General features: G+C 47.2%; 1 protein-coding gene and 4 non-coding genes across 5 annotated transcripts in view; all 5 read left to right on the top strand.

The window, feature by feature from the left end:
* The window catches only part of LOC138368387 (uncharacterized), a 22771-nt gene extending 7340 nt beyond the window's left edge, over positions 1-15431 (top strand). Inside the window, exons 2-4 of the mRNA XM_069330916.1 lie at positions 558-768; positions 2250-2427; positions 15081-15431. Of these exons, the coding sequence (XP_069187017.1) occupies positions 558-768; positions 2250-2427; positions 15081-15431 (740 nt within the window). The remainder of the gene's footprint in view (positions 1-557; positions 769-2249; positions 2428-15080) is intronic.
* A 1710-nt stretch (positions 15432-17141) lies between these two features.
* On the top strand, positions 17142-17213 carry TRNAH-GUG (transfer RNA histidin (anticodon GUG)). The gene has a single exon. It is a non-coding gene; the product is annotated as a tRNA-His (tRNA).
* A 1582-nt stretch (positions 17214-18795) lies between these two features.
* On the top strand, positions 18796-18867 carry TRNAH-GUG (transfer RNA histidin (anticodon GUG)). Its single transcript has one exon. It is a non-coding gene; the product is annotated as a tRNA-His (tRNA).
* A 2907-nt stretch (positions 18868-21774) lies between these two features.
* TRNAH-GUG (transfer RNA histidin (anticodon GUG)) lies at positions 21775-21846 on the top strand. Its single transcript has one exon. It is a non-coding gene; the product is annotated as a tRNA-His (tRNA).
* A 1439-nt stretch (positions 21847-23285) lies between these two features.
* Positions 23286-23357, top strand: TRNAH-GUG (transfer RNA histidin (anticodon GUG)). Its single transcript has one exon. It is a non-coding gene; the product is annotated as a tRNA-His (tRNA).
* Positions 23358-23634: the final 277 nt, after the last annotated feature.

Consider the following 23634-nt stretch of genomic DNA (forward strand, 5'->3'; position numbering starts at 1 on the left):
GAGTCCATACACTTTAGCATTAGTTTTAATAATGGTGAATTCTGATGTTGATATTCGAAACATTTGTTATATTGACATATTTGCTTTCTGAATGCAATCTTTTGGTTCTACCTACAGTAGGAAGAGGGTGTGTGGGGGCAGGGAAGAAAGAGACGGGGGAAGAGGGTGTGTGTGTGTGTGTGTGTGTGTGTGTGTGTGTGTGTGTGTGGTGTGTGTGTGTGTGTGTGTTGGGGAGGATGGGGCTCTAACTCACGTCCTAGATTACCCAAGACGCACACACTACCGACTAGCCACTAGACCACGATGACCTGAAAAGCTCAACCAACAACCCGAAGTTCGACTGAATTTATGAAGTTTTTTTTTTTTTTTTTTAGCATGGTCGTGGTCTCGTCACCTCGTATGGGGTGACGCAGAACGCAACTTCGAGCCCACACGTGGTTTCAAAGATTTTCTTTTAGATATGTCTGTGATTTTATTGTGCAGCTGAATGTGTTTTATTCATTTATTTTCAATACTCAGCTTTTTTAGTAATAATTTATATTTAAACATTATTTCAGGTACAATGCAGGTTAATATCACCACCAAGACAATAGCAGAGCTAGAATTATCGACACAATCGAACTTGTGTAGAATAATAGGAAACTCTGCAAGTATTATGCAAACTTATATAGTGCTTAAAGACATTTTTGAGGCCCCCACAGGAGCCATACATTGTCATCATAATAATGACTTGCCTCTTACTAACACAAGACAAGCTCGAAGAGAAAGGTATAATCTTCAACCTTTTGCCAAATATTTCAGGCTAAGAAGACAGTCGTCGCAGCAAGACTGCTAACTTACTTTTATCAGCTTGAAACATCTAAAATAAGTGAAAAATATTTATGGGAGGAATAGTGAACTAACAGCGATTGAGGATTAAAAATGTTATACATTCTGAATAACTTAAAATAATACTTGAATAAACTGGACAAGAAAACATTGCTTTGAAATGGGATATATAATGTTTGCCATTAAAATATATCTGCCAAAATCACTTCAGAAAAACCATTATATTCTTAAACACTGCTTGAGCTGCTCCCAGTATGGCCACTTCACTAACCAATGTTAACTCCAATCAAGTAAATGGAATATTTGTGTAGACTTATAATTGACAAAAAAATTGAACACAAAAGCCATTAGTGCATGGCATTGGGAGAAGGGCACAACCTCCCTACTATGTACAGTAATAAAGAATATAATCAAACTCCTCCAAACAGAAGCGTCGCCTGAAACCACCAGGGACCCCTAACGGGACATTCCATACCTTCTATCAATTTCCCTCATTTACAAGACTCCACCAATGCTTAACCAGCAAACCAGTTCATCCCTGCACGCCACCACACTCAAGTCCCAGACACCCACCAATAACCTGAAAGCATATCCCATCCAGTACACATTTCCCCAACCATTACAATCTTCCCCCCTCCCCCAAGCACCTAGACACGCACACATTACTATTATCAATAAACTCATGTTCACCCCCACACATCATACTATAACGTCTTCAAACATGTCACTAAGACTCTTGCTGATGAGCAATAACAAATATTTTTCCTTACTGAGCACAAGCAGATTTAATATGAAATTCGATGAACTATATAAGCATTAAATCCCATATACAGATATCAACTAAGAGACACAAACAGCACAATGCAACAATTAGCTATTAAAGAACAAGATAGCAATTTATATAGCAAGAAAGCCAGATAACAATTTGGAAATATGCACAGAGTTATGCAGAGATAAATCAATCTTTGAGGAAATTTTGTATAAAATATCTTTCTCGAAAAACGGAAAATGTCCTCCTAAGGTCTCTTACAGATGGGACTTGGAAAGGTGGGTGTTGCCAGGGGTGGAAAGGTGGGTGTTGCCAGGGGTGGAAAGGTGGGTGTTGCCAGGGGTGGAAAGGTGGGTGTTGCCAGGGGTGGAAAGGTGGGTGTTGCCAGGGGTGGAAAGGTGGGTGTTGCCAGGGGTGGAAAGGTGGGTGTTGCCAGGGGTGGAAAGGTGGGTGTTGCCAGGGGTGGAAAGGTGGGTGTTGCCAGGGGTGGAAAGGTGGGTGTTGCCAGGGGTGGAAAGGTGGGTGTTGCCAGGGGTGGAAAGGTGGGTGTTGCCAGGGGTGGAAAGGTGGGTGTTGCCAGGGGTGGAAAGGTGGGTGTTGCCAGGGGTGGAAAGGTGGATATTGCCAGGGGTGGAAAGGTGGATATTGCCAGGGGTGGAAAGGTGGATATTGCCAGGGGTGGAAAGGTGGATATTGCCAGGGGTGGAAAGGTGGATATTGCCAGGGGTGGAAAGGTGGATATTGCCAGGGGTGGAAAGGCGGGTGTTGCCATAGGGAGTTCTTTTCCGAAGGTGGGAGTGAGCTTTCAAGAGCGTGGAAAATTAAAAGAGGTGAGTGGTGCGTTGTTAGCAGAGGCGGGAGTGAGGAGAGTTTTGTCGAGGGGTCAATGGTAAGGTTGGACAGGTCAGGGCGCTCCCACGACGGCTGTGATCTTGTAAACTGAATGATTCATTTGACGTGGGTCATTGGAAGGGTCGGCCTTGAAGGGGGGAGGGGTGGGTGATAAATTGTGTTCCTTCCCAAAGAGCGAGATCAATTTCAGGTGAAAACCACACTAAGAGATTAATGCAGACAAAAGCGTGTAAATAAAAATACAAACACAAAAGACAGATTGGTCAGTTAGCGAGATAACTCAGCTCATCTAGATATGAACCCACTTGTAAATGTCCATGGAATAACAAACACGCTTATTTAAGACCAATATTAAACAAGCGCGCGCGCACACACACACACACACACACACACACACACACACACACACACACACACACACACACACACACACACCCACCCCTAGGGGGGCCTCGTAGCCTGGTGGATAGCGCGCAGGCCTCGTAATTCTGGGGCGCGGGTTCGATTCCCGCACGAGGCAGAAACAAATGGGCAAAGTGTCTTTCACCCTGAATGCCTCTGTTACCTAGCAGTAAATAGGTACCTGGGAGTTAGTCAGCTGTTACGTGCTGCTTCCTGGTTTGTGTGTGTGGGGGGGGGGGAAGAGTTAGGCAGTAGTTAGTAACAGTTGATTGACAGTTGAGAGGCGGGCCAAAAGAGCCAGAGCTCATCCCCCGCAAGCACAAATAGGTGAGTATATACACAGAGGCTGAGACTGTGAGAGGAGAAGCTGACAGACAACCAGAGAAGCCTTTGACACTACGCCACTCAGGAAACTGCCATATAAACATGAGAAGCAATCTAGGGAAGGACCAGCAATGGTATCGTCTCACGGAGGGTCTTGTGCGGCTTCTATATTCACTTTCCATCCTCCCAAGAGTCATAAAGACGATCCCAAAGTTATCCCAGGATAATAACGTCGCATTATATATTATACCACACACGCACGCACACACGCACGCACACACGCACGCACACACGCACGCACACACACACACACACACACACACACACACACACACACACACACACACACACACACGCGCGCGCGCACACACTGGGGGGCCTGGTAGCTGAGTGGACAGCGCTCGGGATTTGTAGTTCTAGAGTCCGAAGATCGATCCTCGGCGATGGCGGAAACAAATGGGCAGAGTTTCTTTCATCCTGAAGCACCTGTTCACCTAGCAGAAAATAGGTACCTGGTAGTTAGACAGCTGCTACGAGCTGCTTCCTGTATGTGTGTGAGGGGGGGGGGGGGGACAAGGGACAAAAAAAATCCGTTGATTGACAGTTGAGAGGCGGGCCCAAAGAGCCAAAGCTCAACGGCCGGAAGCACAACTAAGTGAATACAACTAGGTGAACACACACACACAATTCTTTTAGGCAAGAACTGATAGATGAGCACACACGTACCTACACACACTATATATACTCATTGCTACTGGATGGGCCGGGGGGGGGGGGTTGAAGGGGGGGGGGTTGAAGGGGGGGTCGCGTTTCAGGGGAGGGGGGTAGAGAGGGAGGAAGCGATTGAGGCGGCGAGGGACGGGGGGGTGGGGGGTTGGAAGAGGGAAGAGAGGTGAGGAAAGAGTAGAGAAGGAAAGGTGAGGGAGGGGAGGTGAGGGAGGAGAGGTGAGGGAGGAGAGGTGAGGGAGGAGAGGTGAGGGAGGAGAGGTGAGGGAGGAGAGGTGAGGGAGGAGAGGTGAGGGAGGAGAGGTGAGGGAGGAGAGGTGAGGGAGGAGAGGTGAGGGAGGAGAGGTGAGGGAGGAGAGGTGAGGGAGGGGAGGTGAGGGAGGGGAGGTGAGGGAGGGGAGGTGAGGGAGGGGAGGTGAGGGAGGGGAGGCGAGGGAGGGGAGGCGAGGGAGGGGAGGCGAGGGAGGAGAGGCGAGGGAGGAGAGGCGAGGGAGGAGAGGCGAGGGAGGAGAGGTGAGGGAGGAGAGGTGAGGGAGGAGAGGTGAGGGAGGAGAGGTGAGGGAGGAGAGGTGAGGGAGGAGAGGTGAGGGAGGAGAGGTGAGGGAGGAGAGGTGAGGGAGGAGAGGTGAGGGAGGAGAGGTGAGGGAGGAGAGGTGAGGGAGGAGAGGTGAGGGAGGAGAGCCTGTGAGATAAACTTCCGCTCTGTGGAATTGATTTTTGGCATTTGGTGGTGGCGTTGATAGTGGTGGGTGGTGGCGTTGATAGTTTTGGGTGGCGGCGTTGATAGTGGTGGCGGGTGGTGGCGTTGATAGTGGTGGCGGGTGGTGGCGTTGATAGTGGTGGGTGGTGGCGTTGATAGTTTTGGGTGGCGGCGTTGATAGTGGTGGCGGGTGGTGGCGTTGATAGTGGTGGGTGGTGGCGTTGATAGTGGTGGGTGGTGGCGTTGATAGTGGTGGGTGGTGGCGTTGATAGTGGTGGGTGGTGGCGTTGATAGTGGTGGTGGTGGCGTTGATAGTGGTGGTGGTGGCGTTGATAGTGGTGGGTGGTGGCGTTGATAGTGGTGGGTGGTGGCGTTGATAGTGGTGGGTGGTGGCGTTGATAGTGGTGGGTGGTGGCGTTGATAGTGGTGGGTGGTGGCGTTGATAGAGGTGGGTGGTGGCGTTGATAGTGGTGGGTGGTGGCGTTGATAGTGGTGGGTGGTGGCGTTGATAGTGGTGGGTGGCGGCGTTGATAGTGGTGGGTGGCGGCGTTGATAGTGGTGGGTGGCGGCGTTGATAGTGGTGGGTGGCGGCGTTGATAGTGGTGGGTGGCGGCGTTGATAGTGGTGGGTGGTGGCGTTGATAGTGGTGGGTGGTGGCGTTGATAGTGGTGGGTGGTGGCGTTGATAGTGGTGGGTGGTGGCGTTGATAGTGGTGGGTGGTGGCGTTGATAGTGGTGGATGGTGGCGTTGATAGTGGTGGGTGGTGGCGTTGATAGTGGTGGTGGGTGGTGGCGTTGATAGTGGTGGTGGGTGGTGGCGTTGATAGTGGTGGGTGGTGGCGTTGATAGTGGTGGGTGGTGGCGTTGATAGTGGTGGGTGGTGGCGTTGATAGTGGTGGGTGGTGGCGATGATAGTGGTGGGTGGTGGCGATGATAGTGGTGGGTGGTGGCGTTGATAGTGGTGGGTGGTGGCGTTGATAGTGGTGGGTGGTGGCGTTGATAGTGGTGGGTGGTGGCGTTGATAGTGGTGGGTGGTGGCGTTGATAGTGGTGGGTGGTGGCGTTGATAGTGGTGGGTGGTGGCGTTGATAGTGGTGGGTGGTGGCGTTGATAGTGGTGGGTGGTGGCGATGATAGTGGTGGGTGGTGGCGATGATAGTGGTGGGTGGTGGCGTTGATAGTGGTGGGTGGTGGCGATGATAGTGGTGGGTGGTGGCGATGATAGTGGTGGGTGGTGGCGATGATAGTGGTGGGTGGTGGCGTTGATAGTGGTGGGTGGTGGCGTTGATAGTGGTGGCGTTGATAGTGGTGGGTGGTGGCGTTGATAGTGGTGGGTGGTGGCGTTGATAGTGGTGGGTGGTGGCGTTGATAGTGGTGGGTGGTGGCGTTGATAGTGGTGGGTGGTGGCGATGATAGTGGTGGGTGGTGGCGATGATAGTGGTGGGTGGTGGCGTTGATAGTGGTGGGTGGTGGCGTTGATAGTGGTGGGTGGTGGCGTTGATAGTGGTGGGTGGTGGCGTTGATAGTGGTGGGTGGTGGCGTTGATAGTGGTGGGTGGTGGCGATGATAGTGGTGGGTGGTGGCGATGATAGTGGTGGGTGGTGGCGATGATAGTGGTGGGTGGTGGCGTTGATAGTGGTGGGTGGTGGCGTTGATAGTGGTGGGTGGTGGCGATGATAGTGGTGGGTGGTGGCGATGATAGTGGTGGGTGGTGGCGTTGATAGTGGTGGGTGGTGGCGATGATAGTGGTGGGTGGTGGCGATGATAGTGGTGGGTGGTGGCGTTGATAGTGGTGGGTGGTGGCGATGATAGTGGTGGGTGGTGGCGTTGATAGTGGTGGGTGGTGGCGATGATAGTGGTGGGTGGTGGCGTTGATAGTGGTGGGTGGTGGCGTTGATAGTGGTGGGTGGTGGCGATGATAGTGGTGGGTGGTGGCGTTGATAGTGGTGGGTGGTGGCGTTGATAGTGGTGGGTGGTGGCGTTGATAGTGGTGGGTGGTGGCGATGATAGTGGTGGGTGGTGGCGATGATAGTGGTGGGTGGTGGCGATGATAGTGGTGGGTGGTGGCGTTGATAGCGGTGGGTGGTGGCGTTGATAGTGGTGGTAGTGGTGGTGACGTTGATAGTGGTGGGTGGTGGCGTTGATAGTGGTGGGTGGCGGCGTTGATAGTGGTGGGTGGTGGCGTTGATAGTGGTGGGTGGTGGCGATGATAGTGTTGGGTGGTGGCGATGATAGTGGTGGGTGGTGGCGTTGATAGTGGTGGGTGGTGGCGTTGATAGTGGTGGGTGGTGGCGTTGATAGTGGTGGGTGGTGGCGATGATAGTGTTGGGTGGTGGCGATGATAGTGGTGGGTGGTGGCGTTGATAGTGGTGGGTGGTGGCGTTGATAGTGGTGGGTGGTGGCGTTGATAGTGGTGGGTGGCGGCGTTGATAGTGGTGGGTGGCGGCGTTGATAGTGGTGGGTGGCGGCGTTGATAGTGGTGGGTGGTGGCGTTGATAGTGGTGGGTGGTGGCGTTGATAGTGTTGGGTGGTGGCGATGATAGTGTTGGGTGGTGGCGATGATAGTGGTGGGTGGTGGCGTTGATAGTGGTGGGTGGTGGCGTTGATAGTGGTGGGTGGTGGCGTTGATAGTGGTGGGTGGCGGCGTTGATAGTGGTGGGTGGTGGCGTTGATAGTGGTGGGTGGTGGCGTTGATAGTGGGTGGTGGCGTTGATAGTGGGTGGTGGCGTTGATAGTGGTGGGTGGTGGCGTTGATAGTGGTGGGTGGTGGCGTTGATAGTGGTGGGTGGTGGCGATGATAGTGTTGGGTGGTGGCGATGATAGTGTTGGGTGGTGGCGATGATAGTGTTGGGTGGTGGCGATGATAGTGTTGGGTGGTGGCGATGATAGTGTTGGGTGGTGGCGATGATAGTGTTGGGTGGTGGCGATGATAGTGTTGGGTGGTGGCGTTGATAGAGGTGGGTGGCGGCGTTGATAGTGGTGGGTGGTGGCGTTGATAGAGGTGGGTGGCGGCGTTGATAGTGGTGGGTGGCGGCGTTGATAGTGGTGGGTGGTGGCGTTGATAGTGGTGGGTGGTGGCGTTGATAGTGGTGGGTGGCGGCGTTGATAGTGGTGGGTGGCGGCGTTGATAGTGGTGGGTGGTGGCGATGATAGTGGTGGGTGGTGGCGATGATAGTGGTGGGTGGTGGCGATGATAGTGGTGGGTGGTGGCGATGATAGTGGTGGGTGGTGGCGATGATAGTGGTGGGTGGTGGCGATGATAGTGGTGGTGGGTGGTGGCGATGATAGTGGTGGTGGAGGTGGCGATGATAGTGGTGGGTGGTGGCGATGATAGTGGTGGGTGGTGGCGATGATAGTGGTGGTGGAGGTGGCGTTGATAGTGGTGGTGGAGGTGGCGTTGATAGTGGTGGTGGAGGTGGCGTTGATAGTGGTGGTGGTGGTGGTGGCGTTGATAGTGGTGGTGCTGTTGATAGTGGTTGTAGTGGTGGTGGTGGTGGTGGCGTTGATAGTGGTGGTGCTGTTGATAGTGGTGGTAGTGGTTGCAATATGGAGGCGTTGATAGTGGTGGTAGCGTTGGAAGTAGGGATGATGATGGTTCTATCCAAAGGGTAACTCGGGAGAGTGAGGTCTGCCGCCTGCTCTCCTTGTTGAACCTTTGGCGTGTATTTTCATGCTTGATCTCCTCGGCGAATCTGAACTGAAATCTGTGGCTGGAGGTGGCTTAATTCTAGGACTTATTCTTGCGATACCTTCCACTTGTTGACCACCCCCGGACTTGGACAGTTTTGTGATACAGACAAGTTCCATTCCTTGTCTTGTATGTACTGAGTTAGAATGGACGGTGGCAGCCTTTTTCTACTTCTACTTATATCTACCCATCTACCTCTAGCACTACGTCCTACTCCCCACTCCCTTCTCCCTCTGCCTCTCTCCCACTCTCCCTTTCACCTGACCACACTATTTCACTCACTCATTACTTCATTATTCATTTGTTTCCCTTCGTTTCTTTTATGCATTCGTGGCAGTAAAATGTTGTAGAATTTTGTTGTAGAACTCTAGAATTTTGCGGGTAGCTGACAAAGTTACTGCGCCTTATAGTCGTGATACCTAGGTAATCAAATGCCTAGGTTACAAGGTGTTGAACTAGAGAGGCGGTAGCAGGAACTTTGGGCGGGAATTCTAGAATAGCTAACTGGGGGCGGGATAATGGACTAAATAGAGACATTTCCCCCGGGGTTTGGGTCGACTGTCCTCTGCTGCTGCTCCTCAATGACGTTCCCACGTGGCCCGATATGCTATTCTTCCTATACTTCTCACTGACCATCAATCAGCATATACAACGTCGCATACTTTCAACAAGATACACTCCTGTGACAAGGTGCGCACACTCTGGGAGATTGATCACTATGACTGCTATAATCCACTTCCCCCAAGCACCACCCTAGCCAAGTCATCCCACCTGGTTGAACTGTCCCACGGTATGACCCTTTGTTGCCGCCACTCAACCTTATTATGTCCGTAACTGATCTTACGCTATAGGAGCTCACTATTACGCTTGATCACTGCGTTTGTGTACACTCCTGTGACAAGAAACGATGTCTCCTGTCTCTGTAACACTTCAATATTTTGAGATAATTGACGTTAGTTCACGCACGCCCTACTGACACGTGTCTCTCACGCTCTCCTCTCACTGTGTGTGTGTGTGTGTGTGTGTGTGTGTGTGTGTGTGTGTGTGTGTGTGGGGGGGGGGGGGGGCGCGCGCGCGAGCTCATCTGTGTTTTTCAATTATTTTGCCTGTGTGATATTTTGCTAACGGTTGTAACTAGCATTACTTTAAATATTGACACTCGTATGTTCTATATTTTTGCTTCCTGCGAAATTCGAACATGTGTGTTTCGTAATGATTGCAGAAAGGATATATGTACCGAGAAGCATATCCTACTTCTCGGTGTATATACAGTGAGTATTAGTCCGGAATTCTGATAGAAAAGTATTCTCAGTATTCAACAAAAAATGTCACAAGGCACTTAATTACAGACCACTGTCACTGAGAAGTATTGCGTGTAGAAAACTGGAGAAAGTAATCAGGTTGAGGATGGTGGAGCCCCTAGTGAGAGAGGACCAACTTTCAACCGAAAACGCAGCATGGATTTAGAAAGGCGAAGTTGTGCCTGAAAATTTGAAAGACTTCTACAAGAAGGTTAATAAATAAGCAAGCAAAATAAAAAGTGTATGGACTGTATTTTCCTAGTTGGTCAAAAAGCCTTTAATACAGTTCCAGAGGAAAGTCTGGTGAACAAGATGTGAACAAGACTGAAAACAGAGGCGTAACCAGCGGTGTTCTCAGAGGCGCCATTAACGTACTGTTCCCTATTTTTCGTGAATAGGGAAATTTTCGTGAATAGTTATGCACGAGCTCACTCGTGCATAACAACTTTTGATGTCATACACAAGTAATGAGGAATGTTAACACAGAAGAAGACTGAATAAGGTTACAGGATGACCCTGAGAAACTCTGGGAATGCACACAAAAATTGTTGCTAGAATTCAATACCAACAATTGCAAGGTAATTTAGATGGGAAAGTGAGAAAGAAAACCGGGAGGTATTAACACCATACAGGAAGACAGCTACAGGAATTGAAAAGTGTGTGAGAGATGGTAATTATCAGGGGAAAGAGCCAAGTTATTACGACTATATAGTACTTTGAAGGGGTCAGGATAAGGATTTGGGATGGGACGGGGGGGGGGGGGGGGGAGGAATTGTGCTCAACCTCTTGGACGGTCGGGGTATTGAACGCCGACCTGCATGAAGCGAGACCGTCGCTCTTCCGTCAACCCCAAGTGGTTGCGTAGAGTGAGAGTGGATATAATTCTAGCATCAACACCAGAGGTACACGTAGACCGACCATCATCAGCAGCAGATGCAACGCTGGCAAACATTAACCCATTGCTTAGAAACCTAAATCAAGACTCGAGGCAATCTGCCCACCATTTGTTAGAACAACACTGGAGTATGCAGTAACGGCATGGAATCCTCACTTTGTAAACTATCAAACTAAAAATGAAAAAATATAGAGGTTTTCAATAAGATTAATCCCACAGCTAAGACGGCTAAGCTATGAGGATAGGTTAAGGGAACACAATTTCATAACTCTTGAGAAAAGATAAAATCATAGGGAATATGATCACAGTATACAAGATACTGAGGAGAATATACAAGGCGGGGCAAGACAGGCTCCTTGGATTGAGATAAAGAAGAACGAGAGGACATACGGGAAAGCTGGAACCATACAAGCACCAAAGAATCAAAGAAATGCTCGGACCCCGTACAGGGGTGGTCAACAAGTGGAAGATATCGCAAGAATAAGTCGTAGAAGCCACCTCCAGCCACAGATTTCAGTTCAGATTCGCCGAGGAGATCAAGCATGAAAATACACGCCAAAGGTTCAACAAGGAGAGCAGGCGGCAGACCTCACTCTCCCGAGTTACCCTTTGGATAGAACCATCATCATCCCTACTTCCAACGCTACCACCACTATCAACGCCTCCATATTGCAACCACTACCACCACTATCAACACCACCACCATTGCCACCACTGCCTAAATTATCATCACCACCATCACTGCTCTCCATCCTCACCCTGAACCCTGTCACCCTGATCCCATCACCCTGACCCCTGTCACCCTGACCCCCATCACCCTGACCCCCGTCACCCTGACCCCTGTCACCCTGACCCCCATCACCCTGACCCCTATCACCCTGACCCCCCTCCCCTCCTCCTTCCCACCACAGAAACTCCTCAACAACTTCTCTTAAGTGTAAATTAAAATGATCCAAGTCAATCAGAGACAGCAGATGGAAGGCTGAAGCAATCATCAGAGGAATAAAAATGGGAGTATGACTTGGGAGTGATGAAGAGAGAGAGGAGAGAGGAGAGAGGAGAGAGTAAGGGTGATGGAGGAGGGAGAGGGATAGAAAACACACACCCAACACTCCCAATAGGTTGGTCAGGTATGGCCAATATGGCCAACTTACTTTCGATATCGTGGTGTTGCTTCGTGAATTTAATTCGTTCACAGCCTACTAATTATTATATCCGAGTGAGTCCTGTCTGCTTTTTTGGAGGGGTCATGTATATTTTTTAAGTATATGTGCCTTCTTACAGGTGTGTAGCAACACCTCTGTCTTCAGTGTTGCATTATACTTCAGAGTGAGCGAGCGTGAGTGGTGGAGGGAGAGTGAGAGTAGCAGAAGGAGTGTGTGTGTAGCAGAGGAAAAGTGTGTGGGGGTAGATGGATCACATTTAGCAGAAGGGAGAGTGGAGGGAGGGAGAATGGTGGGAAGGGGAGGGTTGGGGGTGTGGTGGGAGGGGGAGGGAGGGGGAGTGGTGGGAGGGGGAGTGGTGGGAGAGGGAGGGAGGGAGGGGAGAGGGCGGGAAGGAGGAGGAGTGGTGGGAGAGAGATATATTAGTGGAACTGGAAGAGAGTTGTGAGGGCAGAGATGGATTGCAACAACTAACGAGTACCCGGGTCGAGGTAGGAAACTTGGAACACTGATAACAGAGCATTGGACGGAGTAAGAGTAGTGAGAGGGAAATGTACCGGAGAGAGGGGTAGAGTAGATGAAGAAAGCACCAATAGTGAAGGGAAGATAGGAACACACAGGAGGAGAAGTACTGGACGAAGGGAGAGAGAGGGACAGGGAGTGGGGGATAGGGAGGGTCGAGGGGCTCGGGCAGCATCGTCATTTCCGCGGCAGCAGTCACCCTCCCAGACTGTGGAAATGATCAGGGAAACGTGTGATAGTGGCGGAGATCAGGTTGTCGAGCAGGGCCGCCACCTGGTGGATAAGACTGGGATTAATTACCCCATCAACTGCCTTATGGGCGGCCCCAAGACATCGCTCTCCTTAATACAGCCTCTCGGAAAGAGATTAATGGGTCTGTGTGTCCATTATTTCCTCCTGGATTTAGGAATATAGAAGATGGATATCGTAATGGGAAAGTTGTTATTGAATGGTGATGGTGGTGGTGGTGGTGATGGTGGTAGTGGTGGTGATGGTGGTAGTGGTGGTGATGGTGGTAGTGGTGGTGATAGTGGTGGTGGTAATGACAATAATGGAGGTGGTAATGACGATAATGGAGGTGGTAATGACGATAATGGTGGTGGTAATGACGATAATGGAGGTGGTAATGACGATAATGGTGGTGGTAATGACGATAATGGTGGTGGTAACATGACCGGCAATGAAGGTGATTCATGATGGGGGTGATACTGGTAGCAGGTGTACAGGTGTTCAGACGCTGGTATTTAATTTGGAAGTTTTAGTTGCTAGGGGGAGCGGGGACAGGGGGGCGATACTAGGGGAAAGTGCCAGGGAACAGTGCCAGGAAGCGGTGCCAGGAAGCGGTGCCAGGGGGCGGTGACAGGGAACAGTGCCAGGGAACAGTGCCAGGAAGCGGTGCCAGGGGGCGGTGACAGGGGGCGGTGCCAGGGAACAGTGCCAGGGAACAGTGCCAGGAAGCGGTGACAGGGGGCGGTGACAGGGAACAGTGCCAGGAAGCGGTGACAGGGGGCGGTGACAGGGAACAGTGCCAGGAAGCGGTGCCAGGGGGCCGTGTCAGCGGCAGAGGTAGGAATAGAGGTGATGTTCAGAATTTGGTGACCGAGGCTCTACTTTTATCAAGAATACATTTTTTAATATTCTTAATATGCTTAGGACATCCCGGCAACTGACCCATGTACAACGTCTAAGACAGTCTGTAGGGGTAGTGTAGAGAGGTATGGTGCACGTCCTGCACGTGTATGGTGGGTGCACGTCCTGCACGTGTATGGTGGGTGCACGTCCTGCACGTGTATGGTGGGTGCACGTCCTGCACGTGTATGGTGGGTGCACGTCCTGCACGTGTATGGTGGGTGCACGTCCTGCACGTGTATGGTGGGTGCACGTCCTGCACGTGTATGGTGGGTGCACGTCCTGCACGTGTATGGTGGGTGCACGTCCTGCACGTGTATGGTGGGTGCACGTCCTGCACGTGTATGGTGGGTGCACGTCCTGCACGTGTATGGTGGGTGCACGTCCTGCACGTGTATGGTGGGTGCACGTCCTGCACGTGTATGGTGGGTGCACGTCCTGCACGTGTATGGTGGGTGCACGTCCTGCACGTGTATGGTGGGTGCACGTCCTGCACGTGTATGGTGGGTGCACGTCCTGCACGTGTATGGTGGGTGCACGTCCTGCACGTGTATGGTGGGTGCACGTCCTGCACGTGTATGGTGGGTGCACGTCCTGCACGTGTATGGTGGGTGCACGTCCTGCACGTGTATGGTGGGTGCACGTCCTGCACGTGTATGGTGGGTGCACGTCCTGCACGTGTATGGTGGGTGCACGTCCTGCACGTGTATGGTGGGTGCACGTCCTGCACGTGTATGGTGGGTGCACGTCCTGCACGTGTATGGTGGGTGCACGTCCTGCACGTGTATGGTGGGTGCACGTACTGCACGTGTATGGTGGGTGCACGTTCAGCACGTGTATGGTGGGTGCACGTTCAGCACGTGTATGGTGGGTGCACGTTCAGCACGTGTATGGTGGGTGCACGTTCTGCACGTGTATGGTGGGTGCACGTTCTGCACGTGTATGGTGGGTGCACGTTCTGCACGTGTATGGTGGGTGCACGTTCTGCACGTGTATGGTTGGTGCACGTTCTGCACGTGTATGGTTGGTGCACGTTCTGCACGTGTATGGTTGGTGCACGTTCTGCACGTGTATGGTTGGTGCACGTTCTGCACGTGTATGGTTGGTGCACGTTCAGCACGTGTATGGTGGGTGCACGTCATGCACGTGTATGGTGGGTGCACGTGTATGGTGGGTGCACGTGTATGGTGGGTGCACGTGTATGGTGGGTGCACGTGTATGGTGGGTGCACGTGTATGGTGGGTGCACGTGTATGGTGGGTGCACGTGTATGGTGGGTGCACGTGTATGGTGGGTGCACATCCTGCTCATGTATGTATGGTGGAAAATTGAACAAGTTTCAATTTTTTTTTTAGTCATATGGGTCAGAAGGGTGGGGGGTTAAACAGAACTGTTATGCCCGCAACATATATATAAAACTTTAACCTAATCTCTCCAAGGAAGCCTAGGCCTAATACATGCTTAGGCCTAATATCGTACAAATATGTTCTATACTAGATCTAGGAATATATAACTTTGTCTGGTAGCTTCATTTGCTTCCGGTATCTATAAAGATAACAGTTACAAGTGGTTTACTGGTAGTCCATCATTATAAGTTGGTAGTTTCGCCCAAATAATTTACTACAAGTTCTATCGAACTTGTCTCAAGTCGACACAATCGACTTGAGAATGGTCCAGGACGGACCGAAACGTCGTCGTCCCTTCACCTTCTAGTGTGTGGTCTGGTCAATATACTTTAGCCACGTTATTGTGACTCATCGCCTGCATACAAGTTCTATCATTTAAGGAGACCAGCGTTAAGGAGGCCAGCGTTAAGGAGGCCAGCGTTAAGGAGACCAGTGTTAAGGAGACCAGCGTTAAGGAGGCCAGCGTTAAGGAGGCCAGCGTTAAGGAGACCAGCGTTAAGGAGGCCAGCGTTAAGGAGACCAGTGTTAAGGAGGCCAGTGTTGAGACCAGTGTTAAGGAGGCCAGCGTTAAGGAGACCAGTGTTAAGGAGGCCAGCGTTAAGGAGACCAGTGTTAAGGAGGCCAGCGTTACTCACTCTCAGAACTTCACTCCAGAAGGTCAGCCTTCAATCTGGAAGGACTCGCAGCCTGGTATTTTATACCGGGATGAGACGGAAGGCCTTCCTCTGTGATGGGATAGGGCGAGCAGAGCAACGGATGCGACAATACCTGGTGCCAGATTCACGAAAGCACTTACGTCAGCACTTACGAACCTGTACATCTTTTCTCCATCTTTGGCGGCTTTGTTTCCAATTATTAAACTGTTAATGATCTCCGAAGCACCAGGAGGCTGTTTATAACAATAACAACAGTTGATTGGGAAGTTTTCATGCTTGTAAACTGTTTAATAAATGTAACCAAAGCCGTCAAAGATTGAGGAAAGATGTACACGTTCGTAAGTGCTTGCGTAAATGCTTTCGTGAATCTGGCCCCCAGAGTCGTAACGCCCAGCCCAGTGCCACTAGCAAACGCCATAACGGATCCGGACCAGGAGGCCCCTCTCCCCTGCCACAGAGACGGAAGCCACACTCCCATGCGACGACGACAGGCTTCAGTAGGACCCCCAACATCACCACCAGTGCAGTTGATGTACAAACCGCTCCCGTCTCCACTCTCACCAGACGTGGCACGCGATCATGGCCGTGCGAAACTGGCCAGAGGAACGCAGATTCATCTCCTCTGCCCTGAGGGACCTATGTTAGTTTAGTTCAATTATTATGCACCCCATACCCATCTTGTGGGCGGTAGTGGAAAGGGTTACAGAGGCACATAATGGGCTCAGGGACTGAACCCCACAATTCATTTAGCTAAGCAAGTTACAATCTTGATGAGCTAGTTACAAAATTCAATATAAGTCATCACATCAACAATGGGTTCGAGATCGACCTCAAGTACAGGTTCTAAATTAAGTAACTGACATATGTGGAGAGCTAGTGCTATGTAACCTGGTAAACAGAAGACCCTGACCATAGCAACAGAACGATGATTGAATTTATCGACACATCCGACAGCGCAAACCCCGCCCAGCAATGGAGGGCTGCAGCAAGACGTCAGCGAGCTAAAAACGCTAAATTAGCAAAGAAAAAAATATTTATCATCACCAACTGAAGGCAGCCGCCTTCCTTCCCCTCTTTAGGGGGGAATAAGGACCCAATTTTCCCCGTTTGGAATTGGAGGATGTCATGTCCACCACCGTGAAGTTCGACGTTGAAGACAGAAGACTCCAGCTTCATAGAAGAAAGAAGACTCTAGGACTCAAGAGGACAACTGTCCTCACCTAGTCGCCCCCGACAAAAGACCCCGCCTCCCTGCCTAGCCGACCAGGTTATGTATTTTATTGTTTATTTATATACAAGAAGGTACATTGGGGGTTAACAGAGAACATAGAAATTAAGTTGATTTAACATTCTTGTAAAGCCACTAGCACGTTGAGAGCCTCAGATCTTACATGCAGATCTGAGCCTTAGCCCGGGCTCTGTCTCTCCGACTTCGACGTTTCCTCTCACCGGCTACTCTTCAGCTATACCCAACTTCCCCGCTCACCTGAAGGGTATCTTGCTCTATATCTCGTTCGTTCGTTCGTGGGCTGGCGTCATGCACAAGCCCGCGGTCATCGACATCGCTGTCAGTCAGCACGTCACAATTGAATGCAAGAATTTATATCAAGAACACAATACCGGGATTTCCTCCATTCACAACTTAGCTTAAGCTGGTCAGCATTCACAACGTCCTTACAACAACCTCTATGGACTAGATCATCTAAAGCAAAACATTTGAAGTACCTACTAGATATTATGCAAAATAAATACCTTTGTGAAAATATAGTAAATACAGTCCGCGTGGCCGTGATCGTATAGTGGTTAGTACATTGCGTTGTGGCCGCAATAACCCAGGTTCGAATCCTGGTCACGGCAGAGAAGGACAATTCACTTTTCTTGCAAACATCCTGACTAGGATGTCATGGTCTTACATGCAAGAGTCATGGTTTTACATGCTCTTGGTTTTAACTATATGGGGAAAATAACGCTGTGACTTTTCATCCAACAACCGGCCAACCAACAATCACTCGTGTTGCGAGGTTTGTAATATCTTATCTAAATGTTTCCTCAGATGGAAAAGATAAAACTGAACAACAACATTGTTCTTATCAATCTTTTTCATGATTCCTCGTTTGTTGAATGTCTCTTTCCTGTTCCCAACAAATAATGATAAAAGTGTTACGAAATTAAGTTTTGCTCTTTGTTGGGCTCCACAAGCCCAAAATGGGGGCAAAAACAGAGGAGGCGTCCCCACGGCCTGGTCAGAGACCGGGCCGTGGGGACGTTGATCCTCGGAAATACCACAAGGCAGGTGGGTGTCTGGTTCATCGCATTTCAGGTGATACACGGTAGTTCTGTTATTTTTTCTCAGACTAAGAACCGTACAATTGTCATCATTTAAATTTATTTGCCAATTTTGAATTTAACAAAATAATATCAGTCATTCTGTAGAGATATATGCCTTATAAAATTATTTCCAACCCAATTTTAGCTAACTGAAAAACTGCAAATTCCTTTTTTACGTCTTTACCTCAATCACTATAAATTGGGAAAACAACGAACGTTAAATTGCTAATGTTGCTTTTAATTTCATATATTTATACAATCGGAAGTTCTATTTCCCACGTAAGTTTACGACGGTGTATTTTGGCCGATTTCCCAGCTGATCTGTTGTATTTTGAGTGTCCTCACCCTTCACTAAGTTCTTAAAAACATAATCGAACATCATGTATTATCACCTCTGAATGATGGGGACATTTCTTGGCAAGACAAAGACCATCCGAGTGAATGATGCACAGTCATTAGTGCATTCATTGTAACGTGCTAACACTCAGGAAACGACAACGACATTTCTTTCATTCACAACCTTGCTTTCACAACCTTGCTTATACAACCTTGCTTATTATGCAATCATTCTTACACAAGTCCATATTTTCTGCGTCGCTAACGCTTGTGCCATCTATTCTCATATATTCTCATGTTCCCATCTGTTCTCATCTTCCCATCTATTCTCATCTTCCCATCTATTCTCATCTTCCCATCTATTCTCATCTTCCCATCTATTCTCATCTTCCCATCTATTCTCATCTTCCCATCTATTCTCATCTTCCCATCTATTCTCATCTTCCCATCTATTCTCATCTTCCCATCTATTCTCATCTTCCCATCTATTCTCATCTTCCCATCTATTCTCATCTTCCCATCTATTCTCATCTTCCCATCTATTCTCATCTTCCCATCTATTCTCATCTTCCCATCTATTCTCATCTTCCAATCTATTTTCATCTTCCAATCTATTCTCATCTTCCCATCTACTCTCATCTATTTTCATCTTCCCGGCGAAACCAATCTCGATTATTTCATTTAGCAACAAATCCCAAGAACGTCTCAGGAATAACCTGAGATAAAATAGTTATTTAGAGTTCATCCGTTTCGAGTAAATAAACACAGTCCGGTGGCCGTGATCGTATAGTGGTTAGTACATTGCGTTGTGGCCGCAATAACCCAGGTTCGAATCCTGGTCACGGCAGTGAAAGGAAGTTAACTTTTATTATAAGTATTCTGGCCTGGTAACTTGAGTGTGGACTTTGAATATTCTTGTTCTCAAGAAAAAAAAATTACGCTGTGCCTTTCCACCAATCAACGGGTGTTTTGAAGTAAAAAATAAAAATGTCCTGTGCCTTTTCATCTCTCAAGGCGTATCCCACACTTAACAACTGACAGCTTTTAATTGAAATTAATGCATGTTAATAGGTAAAATAGGTACCTGGGTGTTAGTCAGCTGTCACGGGCTGCTTCCTGGGGGTGCAGGCCTGGTCGAGGACCGGGCCGCGGGGACACTAAAGCCCTGAAATCATCTCAAGATAACCTCAAGAAGATATTCTTTAATACCAGATATATAGCCTATATAAACAGCTAAACTGTTACACGAGTGTGTAGGATGCGGTGATGCTCAATTTTCTTGTTATCTCTCTGGATTTTGCTACAGTGTCCCTTGGAGGCCTTTGTTGTGGGAGCTTCACCCTGGAGATGGAAGGCTTATCCCGAGCGCGTCTCTGCTTGACAGTGAATATTGTCAAAATTTGTGTGAGGGAAGGGCAGAGAAAGAGAGAGAGAGAGAGAGAGAGAGAGAGAGAGAGAGAGAGAGAGAGAGAGAGAGAGAGAGAGAGAGAGAGAGAGAGAGAGAGAGAGAGAGAGACTTATTTATTTATTTTCTACCACAGTCGTGGCTAGACATTTACAATGCTAATCAGCATATATACATTTTCTTCTGTCCTCCTTGGACAGAGTTAGAGGTCTGTTAAACATATAGGTCTGGGATGTATTGAACAATCAACTCTAGAAGGGGATTGTAGTGATTTTAAAATGCTAATGTAACCCCCACATACAGAAATGCATAAATACATAAATTAGAGAGGGAATTGTAGGAGGGGGGGGGGGGGTTGTAATAAGGCGGGGGGGGGGGGGGCATCCTGTTAAACATTTTTTTTCGAACAAATCATTTTCGGAATTTTAATCTTAACTCAGATTTTACCTTTTTAAAAATTTCTTAATTTAATACTCGTTTGAGAACTTAGAGGATTCCTGACCCCCATCTGAGGAGCTGGAGAAACTCGCCGACCTGAAATGGCAATCAACTTTGTACCTTGTATGTAACCAAGCTTGTAACTCCTTTTTAGTAGTAAAGTATAAATAAAATAAACGGGAAAAAAAGGATTACAGAAGGCACAAAATGTCTTAATCAAACCTCAAAGGAGATTATTACATTAACAATTACATCCATCCTGCTCATCATATAATCTGAGCTGGTTACAAAGATTTTTTAATTTTGATATCTATGTAGTTACAATTATTGTATGTTGATGGCAGGTCTTTACGCTAATACATAACTATTTTGATACGGGGGAATTACAGGATTACAGACAAGCTAATCTTAATTATCATTAGTTTTCACATTACTCCGTTTGTTCCATTATCTCGTATGTAACTGGTCTACTGGAAGCGAAACATGGATATAATCCAAGGATTTCAGGTATTTTAGCATTTGTGATTAGATGGTTTGCCATTTCATGCAGCGGGAGTTTAAACTTATCTCTAATAGTACAATTTTTTCGCAGTCTAAGATGTTGACTGAATTAAGTTGACATTTCTGGGAATGACAAACAAAATCTAAGTGAATTATGCGTCCCACACAGATGTCGACATCAGGGTCAATCAACGAGGATGTAATGCACAAGTGTGTGTGTGTGTGTGTGTGTGTGTGTGTGTGTGTGTGTGTGTGTGTATGTGTGTGTGTGTGTGTGTGTGTGTGTGTGTGTGTGTGTTTGTCCACACACTTTAAAGTTTACGTCATCCCTATCTACAAGGCCAACTATCGAAGACACTTGTAGCCAAGTATTATTGGAGGTGTGACAACGTCAGTTAGTCTGCTGATTTTGTTACTTGCCCCCATACACATGTTATATTTGACACACATCAATGTGATGAACAACTGATCTTCTAGTTCCTGTTTGCACTATTCTACTTGTATACACTGCACTGCATATGTACACTGCACACACACACACACACACACACACACACACACACACACAATATATATATATATATATATATATATATATATATATATATATATATATATATATATATATATGTCGTACCTAATAGCCAGAACGCACTTCTCAGCCTACTATTCAAGGCGCGATTTGCCTAATAAGCCAAGTTTTCATGAATTAATGTTTTTTCGTCTACCTAACCAACCTAACCTAACCTAACCTAGCTTTTTTTGGCTACCTAACCTAACCTTACCTATAAATATAGGTTAGGTTAGGTTAGGTAGGGTTGGTTAGGTTCGGTCATATATCTACGTTAATTTTAACTCCAATAAAAAAAAATTGACCTCATACATAGAGAAAAGGGTTGCTTTATCATTTCATAAGAAAAAAATTATAGTAAATATATTAATTCAGGAAAACTTGGCTTATTAGGCAAATCGGGCCTTGAATAGTAGGCTGAGAAGTGAGTTCTGGCTACTAGGTACGACATATATATATATATTGGAAACATTTTAATATGAACATTAGCTGAACATTCATCAAAACGACAAAAATATGTCCTTAACAACATATATATATATATATATATATATATATTATATATATATATATATATATATATATATATATATATATATATATATATATATATATATATATTATACATTATATTATATGTATTGCATGTACTAGTTCTATCTATAAATCCAACATTATGTTTGTAACTCATCTATGTATGTACTTTTACCAGAATAAACATTTGATTTGATTTGATATACACCGGCTGCCTGCCCAGTCACAATTATTTTAATATAATAAAAACACTTTTCCTGAATCCACTTGTTTCACATGTAAGATCAGCTAACACAGTCCGCGTGGCCGTGATCGTATAGTGGTTAGTACATTGCGTTGTGGCCGCAATAACCCAGGTTCGAATCCTGGTCACGGCAGGGAAGGACAATTCATTTTTATTGCAAACATCCTGACCAGGTACCACGATTCATGATTTCGTATGCTCTTGTTTTGAAGTATATGGGAAAATACCGCCAACTATGTCTTTTCAGTCAACAACGAACAAACCACCACATCGATCACTTCTTTTGGATGGTTTCTAATGCTTAGAATTAGCGTTTTCATCTTGATCTTAAGATTTTGGGAGTTTGTGTGAAAATTTTACAGAATTTGGAATAAAACTGAACTGCCATATTGTTGGCTGAACCTTGTTTGCTAACAAGGACAAGATAAATCTGATGAATAGCAGTTTTATTAATTTTATCATTCGTCGTTTCCTAAATTTCTATTATCTGTTTACAACAAAGATATATTGCTCTGAAATTACATTTTGGCTGTTTCAGTGGATTTCAGCAGATGGTAATTCTCCAATTGTTTTTCAGACTAAGAACGGAATAACTGTCAACATTAAACTTGATTTGCCAATTTTTTTTATTTTTACAGAGATTTTGTGCCTTCTCAATTTACTTCCTAGCCAATTAAAGTTAACCGAATAATTGGCTGTCGTTTTTCCGTCTTGTATATCAATCCCGTATATATATATATACGGTAAACAGCGTAGGGAGGTCCATTTCTCATTATATATGTCAATTTTAATTTTATATATCTATACAACCGAAAGATATATTCCCCATGCAACTTATCGGTGTCATGTTTTTCCCGATTTCTCAGCTGACCTGTTGTAGGAGGAGGCCTGGTCGACGACCGGGCCGCGGGGACGCTAAGCCCCGGAAGCACCTCAAGGTAAGGTTGTATTATGCCAGTCCTCACCCTCACTACAGTCTTATGAACACTACTTGACCCCAAGTATTATCACCTCCGATGTTGACATTCCTGGGAAAGACAACATCTGAGGGGCTTGTGCGTCAATTAAATTCCTTTCGTTGTTATGCACCCCATACCCATCCCGTGGGCGGGGGTGGAAAGGGTTACAATGGCACATAATGGGTTCAGTAACTGAACCTCTTGGTTCATTTAGCTAAGCAAATGACAATCTTTTGAAAATAGTTACGTATATATTAATGTTATATATACATGCACATAATGTATATATATTTTATATATATATATATATACTGTATAATGTCCACACCACAAATGGTGTGGACATCAAATGGTGTAAGTCAGCATGGATACAACAATGAGATTTCTTTCATTCACAACTTACCTCTGTCAACAACATTCACTTAGGTCATATAGGTCAGCATAATCAGCTTAAATTTACGCTTATCAGAATTCTCAATTACGCTCGTCACGATTCTCAACTTCCTAAACACTAGGAGAGATTCCAATTACCTCTTAGGTAAAACCAGAGATAAAGTACATTATTGAGAATCCACCAGTTTCGCACGCACCACCAACCTTCGCAGTCACGGTGGCCGTGATCGTATAGTGGTTAGTACATTGCGTTGTGGCCGCAATAACCCAGGTTCGAATCCTGGTCACGGCAGTGAAAAGTTGTTAATGTTTTGTTTTTAAGCATCATGATCAGGTTGCATAATTAACGATGGTGCATACTTTACTTTTAAGAGTAAAAATCTAGGTTTAGAAATCTAGACACTAATAGATGTCTAGATCTCTCCTTGTAAGCTCAGTAATAGCTGTGTTAGCGCACTCCTGAAGATGTCACTTTGCTGACGAAACGTCGAGCAATAAAAATATAAAGATTAAGTGATTTACTGTTTCTTTACCCTCCAGATGCTGGAAGATATTTGTGTAGATTTAAA

This window comes from Procambarus clarkii, chromosome 25 (assembly GCF_040958095.1).
Source record: "Procambarus clarkii isolate CNS0578487 chromosome 25, FALCON_Pclarkii_2.0, whole genome shotgun sequence".
Taxonomy (NCBI): Eukaryota; Metazoa; Arthropoda; class Malacostraca; order Decapoda; family Cambaridae; genus Procambarus; species Procambarus clarkii.